A 15746-nucleotide genomic window follows, 5' to 3' on the forward strand; every position below is an offset into this window, starting at 1 on the left:
ACAATAGTTGCATGACAAAAGAATTTGATGGCCTTTGAAAGCCAATGTCAACAAAGACACTTGTTTTCAAATAATCCTAAACATTTACTCTTTCCGACTACTCATAATGAATGACAAATCAAAATGTTTGCTACCACCTAGGGTTTGATGGCATGCCACCTGGTCATGTAGCACATCAGATCAAAGGAAGGAACCTCCTGTCACTATCACATCAGATCAAAGGAAGGAATCTCCTGTCACTATCACATCAAAAATATTAGCTGATAAATCTGACGTGGTCAGTGGCCAAATATCAAATCTACAATTTTCTCACAAAAGTTCAAATATAATATTAGTTCTGGTCCAGAATTACCTTTGTAATAGCCTAATCACTAAACAGCTCTGCACACCATCAAAATTAGCACCGAAATGCTACTTGGCAAGGTTCACAGTAGCAGTGGGCTGAAGGCTTCCTGCACAGTTCGAATAATCAATTTTATCTGGCATGTCTAATAGACAACATTTTGCATCAAGAACTTAGCAATAGCACAGCTTTTTTGTTTCTACAGTAGATGAGGTGTCCTAAGGCATTAGCAATATATACAATACAATTAGCAATACAATAAGGGAACAGCAAGTGGTACACAAGATTGATTACATTTTATTCCTGACATCAGGTTGAAAGCAAAGTGTGGAAGCTGCTGCCATGACTGTAATAAAAAAATATGTAGGCAAATACTGTACTTAGATCTTATTTAGGAAAGCACAAGAAGCGAAAACAGAATGGAATGCTTCATATCTGATAGGCCATGAGACAGAATTAAGGTCGAGCAGTGACTAAGAATGCATTTTTACATTGCCTAAAATATTTATGTTGCATTGTTTTAGAGAAAGACCAAACTTCAGTTTACAAGTCAACACACAAAAATTGAACAAGACATATCTCGACAAATTGTAGTAGGCAACAGACAATGAGCGATCAGAACTAGCAAAGCCTCTTGTCCCAGTCACTTGCATTGAAATTAGGCACATACCTTTGTGCTCTGCGTCTCATTTTCCAAAAAGAATTTTAAAATTTGTTTTTTGTCGAGATACAACCAAAAACCTTGTCAGAGGCTAACTAAACAAAATTTTGAATAGACATCAATCCATAAATTTCACTAAATCTTGTAATTTGCCAAATATAGTGGATCAGTAGGAGGCTTCATCATTGTGGATGTCTTCAAAGTATTTTTGTGCATCACTCTGACAAAGACCTACCACACAAACTGGCAAAAACTAACAATGTGCAGCAACTGACTATAAAGAGCACATGATGCTCTGCACCACTAATAAGCAATGTGTTTAGATGAGCACATTCTGCTTACAATACATGAGATGCAAGGAGGAAGCAAATGCACAGGTGTGAAGCACTACACTTGTGTTCTACTCTCGAGGGTATGCACATTACGGCTTAAGGGTAACCTGGAAACAAAAGCTATGGGGAACAAATGGCCCTAGTATGGGTTCTCGCCTTTGTGTGTGTGCGACTGTGGCACCTCAGGGAAGAGCGCAATGCGAAATTCTTGCCACAGTGATCACACAAGTATGGCTTTTCGCCCGTGTGTATTCGAAGGTGTTTTGCAAGGTTGCTGCTGTCTGTAAAGCTCTTCTTGCAATGTATGCACTGAAAGGGGCGCTCTCCAGTGTGTGTCCGCCAGTGGTTAATAAAGTGCGAGAAATTCCGAGTCGAATAACCACACCTAGGGCACAAGTGGCGCTGTTTTCCCGCTTGCATCTTTTGTTGATGTGGCGCAGCACAGCTGTTAGGAGTTTCATCCAAGCCTGCACAAGGAAACAAGGCATACACATCTTAAAATGTGTCAAGATTATATCACTGGCCAGTATACGTAACCCGCCCACCTGTTAACACACTTAAAGAGCAGTAAAACGATATTTCTCATGAAGGCATATCATAAAAATACATATACTGGTGATTAGGACAGGAAAAAAACTGCATAAGACATGTACAACTTCTGATGCGAAGCAATTTCACCTATAATTGCTCATTTTTGGCTTTTCTTTAGTGCTGCATTTAATTATCCCCTGAAAACAAAACTCACTAACTACATACCGAAATAAACATTTCATTTAAATACTACAGCAGCCATCCTCTTTTTGGTGCAGGAGCTGCTCACAAATGCATCATGCAAATTCGAAAGTTTAACAATACTCTTGTATGCATTCTGTTTTGCTAGTTCTACTCATACCAAAATTATTGTCATTAGCAATGCCAATACACTTATCCTTATGATGAACTAGAATTACGTCTTCCATCATAAGCAGCATAAATTTTTGATTTGATGACCGCAAGAGTCACAGCGTAAAAACTGGACATTGGCCCTCTAAGAGTGAGACTCCAGCCTTCAGCTAAAGTATATCCTGTACAGCGTCATAAAAAAATTGCACAATGTATGATAGAATCTAGTGCAAGTTATTGCATTGTACAGCTAGTTAATGAATAAAAAAAGCATTAAACTCCACAAGTCACTCTTAAATTGCAAAATAACTAACCCAACAAACTAAGGTTGCTTGCCTAGTAAGGAGAAGAAACAATTAGGTTATTATTTTCAAGCATGACGACAGAATGTGTTTGCTTTGAAAGCTAATATCAACAGCGACACTGGTGCTCTGTCAAAGACCCTGAAACCCTACTGTAACACTCTTCTTTTGCACATAAAAAATGCTTCTTTGCATCTGTTTAATAACACAAGGATATCTGGTTTAAATACTAAGCACAGCATGAAATCTTCTCCAAACAACGGCACAGGCACAGCAGTTTAATGAGGTGGCGATTTACATAATTTCTTACATCATATGATGAGCTGGCCATCAGACGGTCAAAAATCCTGATAAACATTAATTAAATTCAAGTTTACAGGTGCAGGGTGGATGTCAATAAACCTAAGCACTTCAGTGCAGTACTAAATAGGTTGGCAACATTCCAAGTAGCAACATGTAAAACTATTGCTCCACCTAGTAAAGGATAGTTGCAACTCCGTAGTGATATGCAACGATTTGCCTGGCAACAAAGTTATTTTACCAAGATGAATTTATAACTCACGCATTCAAATCAACAGAGGTAAGTCAAAAAACTTAACCAACGGGTGTTGTGCCATAAAAACAACAGGAATACACTCCAGAGTTTGTAATTAGGCAGTTCTCTTTCTCATGTTCTTTCCATTAAACCCGCGCACTTCATTTTCTCTGAAAGAATGCAGGCCTAAAGGCAGCTGCTATTAAACAGTGTTCTGACGTGCTGTCAGAACACTATTTAATAGTAGCTGCCTTTAGGCCCATGTCTTAGGCCCACAGCAGTCCAGGTGCAACCAGAAGACACTCTCACTATATTCAATGACTCTACAAGAATGTTCTATTTTCAAAAGACAGCACATGACAAATCAGGAGCAGCTACATCTTGAGGAAATATACAGCGTGAACAGAGATGACGGATGAGGAAGTACACAACACAAGCGCTGTGTGCTTGTGTTGTGTAGCGCTTGTCTGTAGTCTCTGTTCGCGCTGTATATTTCCTCAAGATGAACATAACCGAACTACCCCTTTTGTCAGCCTACTGCAGGAGCAGCTTCATTACAAAGGCGGCGAGGTTCAATCCTTGCAAAGCTCCAGCAGTTATATTTGCACTGAAAGAGGTGCTCTGCACTGTGTCCTCTTGCAGTTCTTGAAGCTTTTGTAAAGCACAGTGGAACAGCAAAGTTTGGAACAGAGAAACTGCTGCCTCCTCCTTGCTAGCAATATTTGAAGAGATTTTCTATGGCTGGCATGCACCATACTCGAACCTGCGCAAGAAAACAAATACATATCATAAACTATAATAGGTATTCCACATTGCAATAAGAGCTGATGCCCTCAAAAGAGGGGTTAATGATGAGAAATTAAGAGCAAATTATATGTACACTCTTCATAAATACGGCAACTGAAGACTGGCTGTTGCTGATAAATAAAAATATCCATGAACAGCAGCCCTCTAAGTTATGAGCTTATTTCTTTGTCATTGCTGTTCAGTAAATCATTTGCCATTATTGTTATTCCAAGCTGCCAATGCGCTGTACTGCAGCTTCACTTTCACAAGTCAGGAACAAAAAGCACAGTAACCAACATCAAACAATACCTCTGACAAGAACCCAGATAATGTTTTCAAATGGAAGAGCACTCTTTGCTACACACAGCAATGTCCTTCCAGTATGAACTGCATGAAACTGCATCAGGTAGGTACCACAAAAACAAGCACAACTTTAATATAAAATATATGTAACATACTTCCGACTTCATTGGAATGCGATAAATTGTGGTGTACTGGTTGCAATCATCAGCTGGCACAGATTTGCAAGCTTATGAGGCTATGAGAGCATTTTTTCCTAGTTTTATATGCAAAGATTAATCTCAGTGAAAAAAAAATATATTTTTTAGTAGTGGATTATGTACAGCTACAGAAAACATCACACCTGAGAAGAATCATCAACGGAAGGTCCATCTCAAACATCATGTAAAACAGGCTTTCAGATATACTCACAAATATCCCATGTGCTAAAAAGACATTTTGTGGCACTGAAATTATGGCAGCTATATGTAAGGACATTACTCTAACAAACAATGATGCATGTGAAACCAGAAAACACAGCTATATGCTAAGCAACAAAGCCCCAGGAAAGCAATACACGTCCATAGAAAAAATTGTGGGGGTTTAAGCATGGCCTGAACATAGTGACAGAGCAAAATCTGTGTTGCAAAGATAACTTTTTAACGCCCCCTTTTCAATATGTGGTTTTTTCATAATTATTTAAATGAAGTAAGGAGCCTTACATTGGTTTATAAGGAAGGAATGGAGCAGTATCTGCCAGACTTGTGAGAAGAAAGATGGGAGTGGAAGCGGAGAGAAACAGGTGCCGTAGCAGAAGGCTATGAGTAATTGACCCCCTCTGGGCCTTTAATGTGCGCGGACATCGCACAACCCATGGCTGCCTCTCCGTTAATAATATAGTAATTGGTTCACAGGAAGGGAAATGTGCAGTATCTGTCACACTTGTTTCTGTGGACACCTGAACCGTGCCATAAGGGAAGAAAGGAAGGTAGGAGTGAAAGTGGAAAAAGAAAAAGAAGCCATAGTGGAGGGCTACGAGTAATATCGACCACCTGGGGATCTTTAACATGCACTGACATCCCATAGCACACGGACGCCTCTTCGTTTCACCTCCATAAGTTGAGTTTTTGGGATAGGAAGGCGCATTGTACATTTGGGTGAACACGAAATCGTGGACACCCACACATAATTAGGTCAAGGTCATTTGAGGGGAAAATTTAGTGTCACAGGAATATTTGCTATTCGCCGCGAGATCAACCTAGAGGTGGCGCCATCGTCGCTCCGATAGTGGAGATCGGCAGCCAGCGGCGCTCGCAGAAATGCACTCAGCGTATGTAAGGCGTATGTCTGCTTCCGAGTTTACGGCGGGTTTGATGGCGATGAAAACGTGCATTCTGCAATGGATTAGCTATTTACTGTTTAGTGTTCCAATATTGCAGAAAAAATCCGTGGATTTCGCTAATGTAGAAAAGAAAGGAAAACAAGGCACGCAAACACTAGTCTTTTAGATTTGATGATTTTTAGCATGATGACTGTGGCTTTACCCCTCAAAAGACTGGCTAGGGCCTTATCGCTTACCAGCCACATTTAAACGCACAAGCCAAGAAGTTTAATGCACAGGTCTCTGCAAAATGGGAGAGACCATGCGAACCACTATAATTACCTGATTTGTGTATAAAAAGCATAAGCATGATGTAAGTGCACAGGTAATATGTGCTCAGAGGATATGATCCCTCGTCTCCCCATAGTGCTGTCGCTGTGCACTGGGAAACAAAAACGGCTTCTTCATGATAGCACCGAATCAAAGCCCACTAATGGCTGCAGTATTTTTGCTGCCAGTTACCATTCAGACACAAAAAATAGCAGGTTATTATATAACTACTCCCTTTCCACCCCAAGCTCCCACATGACTGGCTAAATAGTCTACTTGAACCCCACTAACGGTTGAAGCTGCTGACTACTGTTCCAACAGAAAAGCAAGTTTTCATGCAATTTTCACTTCTTGTCCACCCAAAGCCCCCTACGACTAGTTAGGCATCGTCCACTCAAACACCACTGATGGTTAAAGCATTTGCACATGGTAGCTTTAAGCCCCTTCACCAAAAATACAGCGTGTGCATTTGGCAATTGGAGTGAAAAATCGTGAGAAGAATGGTGCTGGCACGTGGTAGCTGGTAGCTATGGGTACTGTCCCCTACTGTCCGTAGGGTTGGCTGATGTAACGTTTGGAGCTACCAACTCTGGCCTCTCCTTTCATGTAGGAGGATATCAAAATCTGCCTGCCAGGACATTTTATTTCACGTTACTCCCAAGCCACGCAGGCACGTTCATATGGCTTGCTTAGGGCAGGGTTTTTAAATCTGTCTGGTAGCCTAAACTATCGCGTCATATGCTTAGAGATGGCATTTAAAACTACCATATATTTTTTTTCTGCTGCCAGCTACCGTTCCGACAGAAAAGTTAGGTTTTCATATATCCTTTACTTCCTGTCCGCCTTAAGCTGCCACATAACTTTGGTTAAACATAGTCCGCAAATTAAATTGCATATACATGGCAGCGCACCCCATAATGCCTATCACACTTATGTGAGCTTTATATCACAACAAAGGGCAAAAAAGGGGGAAAGCATCAGACAGCATTTTACAGGTGCAAAAGCCTACAACACCATTTCAACAATTTTGCCTGCATTTTCATTTCATGATATCAATATTCTATATTGCTAGAGGGGAAGAAATTGCACACCTAATATGGCATAAGCAACCAGTCACAGAAAACGATACAGCTGTTCTCTTTGTAAGAAACCAACTTTATTTTTGGCTTTTTCTATGCTCAGATGTAGTCCAAGAATAAAATTGTCACCAAAAATTCTATCACACCTCTTCGGTGTTATAGAACCCCAAGTAACAGCAAACCCCTAATAAGACAAGCTTGTCAACCTAGCTGCCCACAAGCCCACCCCTTCTAGGTGCTGAACATACCAAAGTTCAGGCAAGAGTGGCCTAAATTGAATCATCACCTGCCTGAAGGTATTTGAATTGCGGGCTGTCGGGAATAGCCACGAGCAATGGCAACATTAGAACAGTTCACAATATATGTGCTCCACACATGACTATTTAGGTTTGCCTTCTGTGCGAATACCTTGGGACTCAGGTTACACTGGTACATCAACTCTACCGTGTGAACGTGAAGATAACGCACCGTGGCACTGTTCGCGGCAAACCTTATCCGGCAAAGATTGCATTGGCACTACAAACACGCACTTCCCAAGATCCCTACTGTGATTCTCTCCAGTTTGTGTCGTTGCGTGTTTCTTGAGGTCGTGACAATTCTGGCCCAGCAACTCTGAACAGAGCAACTGCTAACTTCATGCTGGCACCTACCACCAAGGAAATGCAAGAAAACTGCTACAAGGAACAAATGGACCCACGCTACAGCAGACTTCACTAAAATGCAAATGGCATGTCAGTACATAGTTTGAGAGGAGTGAAGTGTTAGGAATTCTGTTACTCAGAACTTCCTACACTGATGACATGTTGTAGTGCATATTCAGCACATCAAAATTACAATGTGGCCAATGTATATGAAGATTGTTTATTTGCATGTACTTCACATTACTACAGTAGATCATAAACAACTTGCCACTGAAAGGTGGCCGAAACGGAAACCAAACTTTGGAACACGCACTTCTGCTATGAGTACTGGAATAGCCACCAACCAATTATTGGATTCTGCAGGGTCTAGGAAATGGCCTAAAATAAACAGTTTGAAAAATTGGTGAACTCAAACACCTTTTCCGCAAAGCAATCAAGTTTAAAAATTATGAACTTCGCCGCTTGCCATGTTTCGTTTGTAATGTCAGTAGGGACTCGTAGCATATTGCGATTTGCCACTATGATCTGCTTCCCCATGCATGATCGGATACAGTGAGTACAGCCATCAGAGCACACGGCCCTACTGGTCTCGACACAGTAGGTGTGCGCGCCGCAGGGTAATGTGGTTCCTTCAAGGCGAATCTGCACATGAGCAGTGGCATCCCACATAAGCTGACCGCACTAAGCTATTATCATTTCTGCTGTTCAGTTAGACTATTTCATCCAGCCAGGCTTTTATCGTGTCCACACTGCTTCACTTCATGACATGCAGAGCTATGCAGCTGCAGGTCAAGCTCTTGTAGGAAAGGAATGTATGCACAGCATATAGCAATATACCAATAACATTAAATTGCCCTGGATAACGATGGTCATGAAGATTGCGAGATAGATACCAGCTGGAATGAGAGCCTCCAAGAATGCCCAACCCCTTCTCCCCCTCCACCCCACAGGCGGTGTCATTGATACCGTGGAGACAGATTGTACACTCTTTGTAGGCCACCGCAATGACAATGAAGAGCATATCTTTACTGCAATTACATCAAATGGCAATGGCGAACAGATAGCCAAGCTAGCCCATCCGAATGACTCCGCTTGAGTTCAAGATGGCACCTTTCATAAAAGAAACGGTTGTGACGATACCCAGTTGGGTCTATTTAATGTCTAAAAATTAGCCTTTGGCTGAAAAGCGATCTCTACAGTATAGCTGGTGCCAAGTTTAGTCTGAAAAATAAAATTTTGGAAATTCAGAGTGCAAAATGGTCATGAAAGTGTACATGTTCCTATGGGGCACATGACGCTTCCCGAATGAAGACCAAAATATTGGAGTCTGAAAAACCAGCTGGCTACTGTACTCGCTGTAACTTCAAGACTGCCTTGTTTGCTTACCACCCAGAACAATGAGCACTAAGATATAGCTTCACTTCTGGCACTGCAACTGAGTATACAAGAATGAAAAAGAAAAAACTCAATCAGCTGCCACAGCAGCAACGTGCTTCGTTTGTTCATTTCATTCATTCATGTTAAATGGACTATAAAATGGCTAGAAAGGCCATTGATAAACGTTTTGAATGTGCAGAATGAATGCTTCGTACAACTCCTTGGAACAAAGGCAGCGATTTATTAGTAATTTTTAAAAACTGTTTTTTTTTTTTTTTTTTTTAATTTGCAGGCTGCTTGGTTCTCGCATGGCGGTGAGGTTTGGAACTATGCCGTGGGCAGGCCGCGCAAGCTTAGCGGCATTTCAGTCCCGTTTAATTCGCCGCACCTTCTTGCACACGGGGGCGAAATCGAAAGCGCAAAACACAGGAGGAGGCTCTCCCTCGTGCTTAAATTTTCCCCTCGCACCGACAACGCCGCTGGTAGTAGTAGTAGAAAACGTTTACTTAGCCAGGAAAATAAAATAAAGTGTCGATACGCGAGCATATAAATTGTAATCTTTATCTGCTTATTCGTATTTCCAATAAAGTACAAATAAAATCTAGTCGGGTTGTAGCCTCACTGGTGAGGTTTCGTTCAGGGGCTGATGCCGATCCACCAGCAGAGGTGCCTACCGATCAGCCCATTGACCACCAATGCAGCAGCTGGCAGATGTCGCATGTCATTGCAATCGTTGATAGTATGTCACATTACTGTGATGTGATGTCACTAGCATTCACTGATACACTAATGAGCTTCCTCGATCGGGCGAAAGATCATTTAAAGGCTTTTTGGAGGTGAATTGAGATATATGTAAAAGGTTTGTTGTGACCAAATTTTGACTGTGAGTGACCTCACATACACAGAAAACCCATAACACGCTTATAAATCCACAAAACTTGGTGTTCCAATCCCTTTAAGACCAACATGATAAAATCTGAATGCATACGAATCGAACTGGAAGAAAATAGGTCTGAAACTCAACATGAACAGATTATAACGATCCAGGAAGAAGCGAGCACAAACACATCTCCAGTGCCAGGGCGCCTTGGTATATCAGTGATCTAATTAAAAATGCGATGAACTTTAATGTCTACCGAACATTATAGGAAAATGAACAGAACTGGCAGTTCACATGCGTGCACTGTATTCTCTAGAACAAACGGAGATCACACGCAAAAAAGCTTTTCTTTTTTTTGTCAGATGGCTTACATACTAACGAGAAATGCGGTAAACGTCAAATTACCAAGATTTGATAAAGGAAAAAAACAGCCGTCGATATTAAAGAACTAGAGTATAGCTCAAAATGCAGAAATATGCGATACTTTACACATGGCTTATATGGAGATAAATATGGCAAACTTTGAACTGCATGTTAACATTTGCATGAGAAAAATAAAAGCACAAGCAAGCGTAAGCAGTAGGCATACATAAAAACACATGACGAACATACAGAAATGTTGCATGTAAATATGGTTGTGTGTTTGATGTAAGGAAAAATGAGTTAAACCTCAAACAGTACAAGATAACTCATAGGAATATAAACAGTACATTCGAATGTAAGCATAGAAAGACTAGACTAGTACCAGGAAGGAGAAAACACGGAAACGTGGCCAGATGTTACTGCCACATGATTGATTGCAGAGAAAAATTTAGATGTAGATTAAACTCCGCATAAAATTTTGCTAGAAAAACATATCACAAGTGAAATAGATATGAGGCAGAAAAAAACGTGCTAAGGAAAGGGAGGGACGGAAACAAACACAGAACTTTGCCTACCTGCACTACTACGAATTGCTGCTCCTCTCATTTCCGGTGCCGCTCATCAAACTAGATGCTTTAAGCTGTATCTTGGAACTAATGAACACAGCTTCTGTAATCTATGTCCCGTGTGCCTATGCCTATACTAGATGTGCACAAAGACTAAATTTGACCACTTCTTCTGACACGCAATAAGGGAGGCTGCAACCAACGTTCTTAAGAACACAGGCTGCAACACAAATGGCAGCAATCTTCTAGAGCTATCAAAGGTGTCATTTCTCTTTTTCTAATCGTCAAAGCGGCGTGAAATTTGCACAAGCAGCACTCTGGTAAAAAAAAAAACTATATACTGTTTTCTGTTTTAATGCAGCTATACATCTTGATTAATATAAAATTTTTCCAATAATTAAAAAAAAAAACTTTTTCTTTCCCTTTCTTTTTGCAATCTTCAAAATTTCTGAAAATTTTACACCCCTACGCCCAACTCACAGCCCCATACGTATCGCGACATTTTAAAAATACTTCGCCTCAGTAATGAAATTTCATACTTTCACGATCTGTCCTAGGATGTTCATGGTTACTCTGCACCGAATAACAACATCATAGGTGCCCCAAGAAACGAGAAAACTGCTTTGAAATCTTTTGGTTTCATGTAATACTATGGGCACTAACCCTACTTTCCACCCCCAGTCGGCTGCAGCGCCGCGAGCGCTGCTTTGTAAACAGTTGCACCACCCTGCCGTGGGTACATACGGCACAACTAGTGAGAGCGACAGGCTGCCGCTGCCATTGGCAGCAGTCGCAACGGCCGCTGTATTATACATCCCGGACACACTTCTGGTAGTTGCGAAAGCCATCTGCTTGAGTGCTGCATGCACTTGCATGCGTGAAACCCTGAGCTTGGCGCTTCGGCTCGTAATGTTAACTGAGGTGGTGGTGTCTGACTGAAAGTAGGAGTCGGTGCCGGAGTGCGAAAAGAGCACGAGCTGGCCTGATTCCACACAGTACCGACTGCACACTTCTGCTTCAGATCATATTTCAGGAGCAGCACATAAAATAGGTGCCGTCAAACTTCGTGTACCGACCGACGGCGCAGCGCAGCGTACTGTAGTCCAGTCTCATCTTTTCTACATCGATCATTTGTGCGGTGTGTTGATAATTAAATGGATCGTGCTCAAAAAAGGTCTGCCTATAGCTGTATCGCGAAAGTGCACCGATTCGCAGCGGTTAGTGCAGCATCGGATGCCGCCAGGTTACCGCAAAGATATGTCGTCCGCGAGCGCTGCAGCTTACGGCACTCCGATCGTGCACTGCTCCCTGGCCGTCACTAGGCCTTGTTTGTTTGGCATCGAAGTCACGGCGGATGGCATTTTGGAATCGGCCTCTTCACTGCGTCTCTAGCGTAGCCACTCGTGTGCTCCTGTGCGCGATTTTCGCGTGTAGCTGCGGAAATCGGTGACAATCTGCGCTGCCGAACTACATATGCCGAGCTACTTTGCTGATGTTTAGAGCCGCCGATTTTGGCTCGGACGACGCATACACAAGATAAAACGCGCGTGCACGTTACGTATTAGCACTTCCTAAATCATGTGCGAAAGGACCTAAAAAATGTACACTTCACTACCATTTTGTTAATTTCAATATTTAAGATTCGGGGACGAGTAATCCGATATCCAAACTTTGTAAGCGATCTCTTCAAATGACCAGCCCGTGCTCGCCCATGATACGTGTACATTCCATTCATTATGCATCACAAGATGCTTCTCGCCGAGCATCATGAAAGCGCTCCTGGCTAAAAACATGTTTGCATGCGTGCAACTCGCATGCTCATCTGCCAACATCCATGCAGAGTCGTTGCTATCGCGTCAACTTCGTGAAGAGACCGGCCGCAGTTAGTCACACCACAGAAGACGGTACCAAAGCTTATGACACCGGAGACTGACTTACAGTGCGACATAAAGGGTCTTGTAGAAAGCCATGCTAGGCAGGAGTGCGGCTAATTTGCGCTCAATGGGACAGGGATGTGAATGGAAGTGCTGTTCTGTGGCGGCCACCGGTGTGTGTCGACAGCAGCCTGCCCACCTGCAGGCATGCACTCGCAAACGACCCAGGTTGTTCGGTATGTTGTCCCACACAATTCTGAGGTCACGAAACTGCACAGACCGGCGGACGAGAGGACATGAGACAATGTTTAAAGCTATGCAAGCGTAGACGGGAAAGGAAAGGCAGAGACCGATGAACGAGAGAGAAGCTCGGTGAGCGTCACTCGATGAAGTTTCATTGGCGGGGCGGAATTCCCAAGCTGTTTTGTTCGTTTTTTTCTGGTGCCTCGGAGTGCTGAGTTGAGGAAAGAGGAGGAGCACCATTTTTAATCACCGCTTTCTCCTGTATTAAAGCTAGCTGAATAATTCTTGTAATGAATTGACTTGTAAGGGAGTACCTATCTCTCGACCGATTTGCTTTACCTCAGTTTAGGCATTTCATATTCCCTTTAATTAAGTGACAGTGATTACATCATTGGGAACAGGATGAAAACGCAAGTATCTGAATAAAAGCAAACAGTCAAAGTGCTGAAAAAAGGCAGAACCTATGAATACAACTAAGAAAAAGGATGTGCATTATCGTAACATCTCTGCTAAGCAACTACAGGGAAAGCAAGTTGGTGGGTTCAGTTCCTTATAGTTCTCTACATGATTGAGATTAAACAAAGCATGTTAAAGCAACCTTGCTTTTTGCTTCTTTCCAGTGTACACTTACGTACGGCCACAATATCTTTGAAGCATGATTATAGAATGTGTTGACCTTTGAGAGCAGATGTTAACAACGACACTGGTCTTGAAATACTCCCTTTTCACTTTGTTCTCACTGCTGATAATACATGACAAATAAAAAATTTTGCCACAGCCTATGATTTGATGGAATGCCACTTGGTCAGGTAATAACGTAGTAGAAGGATGGAGGTCACTGATCACATCAGAAATATCTAGAAATCTGACATGATCATTGACCAGATATTCATTACGCAATTTTTCATAAATATTAAAACAGCTTATTAGTTGTAGTCCAGAATTACTTCTTTGTAATAGCCCTACCGCTCATCTGCGCTCTACATACATCAAATTAGTGCAAAATGCCACTTAACAAGGTTCACAGTAGCAGTGAGCTGAATACTTCCTGCTTGACAACTGATGCACACAGTTTGCAGTAATCAATTTTGTGTTATAACTAATACACATAACTTTACTCGTCAATAACTTAGCTATGTGCCAATAAATAGATTTTTTTTGTTTCTATAATAAATAAGATGTTCCAAGGCATTAGCAATGCATAAGAGAACAAGAATTGATACAGAAGAATGATCAGGATTTATTCCAATACTGATCTCAAAAATAAAGTGTGCAAAGCTGCTGCCATGACCATAACAAGAAATTATGTCAGCAAAACGTAATTAGGCCTTGTTAACCAGAAAAGCAAAAGAAGCAAAAAAACATGCGACAAAGCATGAAGCAGAATTAGGGCCAAGAAGTGACAAAGAATGCATTTTTACAATGCCCAAAATATTTAATGCATTTTTTTCCGGAAAAAGACAGCACTTTGGTTTACAGATCATCAACATGAAAAAATTGAGCAAGGAACACTATTCTTTGGACAAATTGTGGTAGGCAATAGAAAAATGAAGTATCAGAACTGGCAAAGCCTCTTGTACCAGAAACTTGATTCAAATTAGGCACATACCCTGCTCTCTGTCTGTCTCATTTTAAAGTAGGATTTTGAAATTTGTTGTCTGCTGTCAGAACCCAGCAGCAAAGAACAAAAACAATGTTAAAGTCCAGCCAAACAAAACTTCAAAAGACAAATCCCCGAAATATTTCAGAACGTCTTGTCACATGTCAAAAATAGTGAGTAGAACACTTCATTGCACACGTCTTGGAAGTATCCTCGTCCATCACTCTATCAAAGACCTATCGGTCAAACTGGCAGAAATTAACAATGTGCAACAACTGACTATAAACAGCACATGATGCTCTGCACCATTAATAAGCAATTGATGTGTTTAGATGAGTACATTCTGCTTACAGTACACGAGATGCAAGGAAGCAAATGTACTGGTGTGAAACACTTCAATGGTGCTCTACTCTCGAGGGAATGCACATGACGGCTTAAGGGTAACTTGGAAACAAAAGCTGTGGGAAACAAATGGCACTAGTATGGCTTCTCACCCCCTGTGTGTGCGACTGTGGTACCTCAGGGTAGAGCGCAATGCGAAATTCTTGCCACAGTGACCGCACTTGTATGGCTTTTCGCCCGTGTGTATTCGAAGGTGTTTTGCAAGGTTGCTGCTGTCTGTGAAGCTCTTCTTGCAATGACTGCACTGAAAGGGGCGCTCTCCAGTGTGTGTCCGCTGGTGGTTTTTAAAGTGCGAGAGCTCCGAAGTCGAATAGCCACACCTAGGGCACACGTGGTGCTGTTTCCCGCTTGCATCTTTTGTTGATGTGGCGCTGCACAGCTGTTAGGAGCTGCATCCAAGCCTGCACAAGGAAACAATACACATCTTAAAATGTGCCAAGACTACATCAATGTGCTAATATACATACTTCACCCACCTCTCAACACACTTAATGAGCAGTAAAAGCCTCTCTCATGAAGGCATATAACAAAAAGTTATGTATATACCGGTAATTAGGGCAGGAAAAAACTGCATGTTGCAAATAGCACATGTGCAGCTTAAGGTGTGAAGCTATTCGACCTCTAATAAGCTAAGATTTTTTTTTTTTGTTCCTTTTCTTCTAGCACTAGTTTTATCCCCATCATCTTGAACCAAAAACTAATAAGTGTGTTCCAAGATAAGCATTCATTTAAATACTACAGCTGATTTCAAAACATAATGAAGGCCGGCAAATCAAACACTATCTTATGCAATATAGCTGCTTTGCCAATCCTACTCATACTAACAATTATTATCATTGCTATTTAAACACACTTATCCTTACACATTTTTACCTTAACTGGCATGACTATAGCAGTCAGTATGAAAAATGGGCAGTGGCCCTCTTTGGACCCCAGCCTCCAGCCCAAGT

General features: G+C 41.7%; 1 protein-coding gene across 1 annotated transcript; it reads right to left on the bottom strand.

The window, feature by feature from the left end:
* Nucleotides 1-308: 308 nt before the first annotated feature.
* LOC146178492 (uncharacterized) lies at nt 309-15681 on the bottom strand. Its single transcript, XM_084579984.1, has 4 exons — nt 15670-15681; nt 14889-15175; nt 12751-12821; nt 309-1803 (listed from the first exon to the last, which is right to left on the bottom strand). The coding sequence occupies exons 1-4, from the start codon at nt 15679-15681 to the stop codon at nt 1457-1459; spliced, it is 717 nt and encodes a 238-aa protein (XP_084436110.1). The 3' UTR covers nt 309-1456.
* Between the last annotated feature and the right edge of the window lie 65 nt (nt 15682-15746).

Source organism: Amblyomma maculatum, chromosome 9 (assembly GCF_055883805.1).
Source record: "Amblyomma maculatum isolate TAMU_Amacu chromosome 9, ASM5588380v1, whole genome shotgun sequence".
Classification (NCBI taxonomy): domain Eukaryota; kingdom Metazoa; phylum Arthropoda; class Arachnida; order Ixodida; family Ixodidae; genus Amblyomma; species Amblyomma maculatum.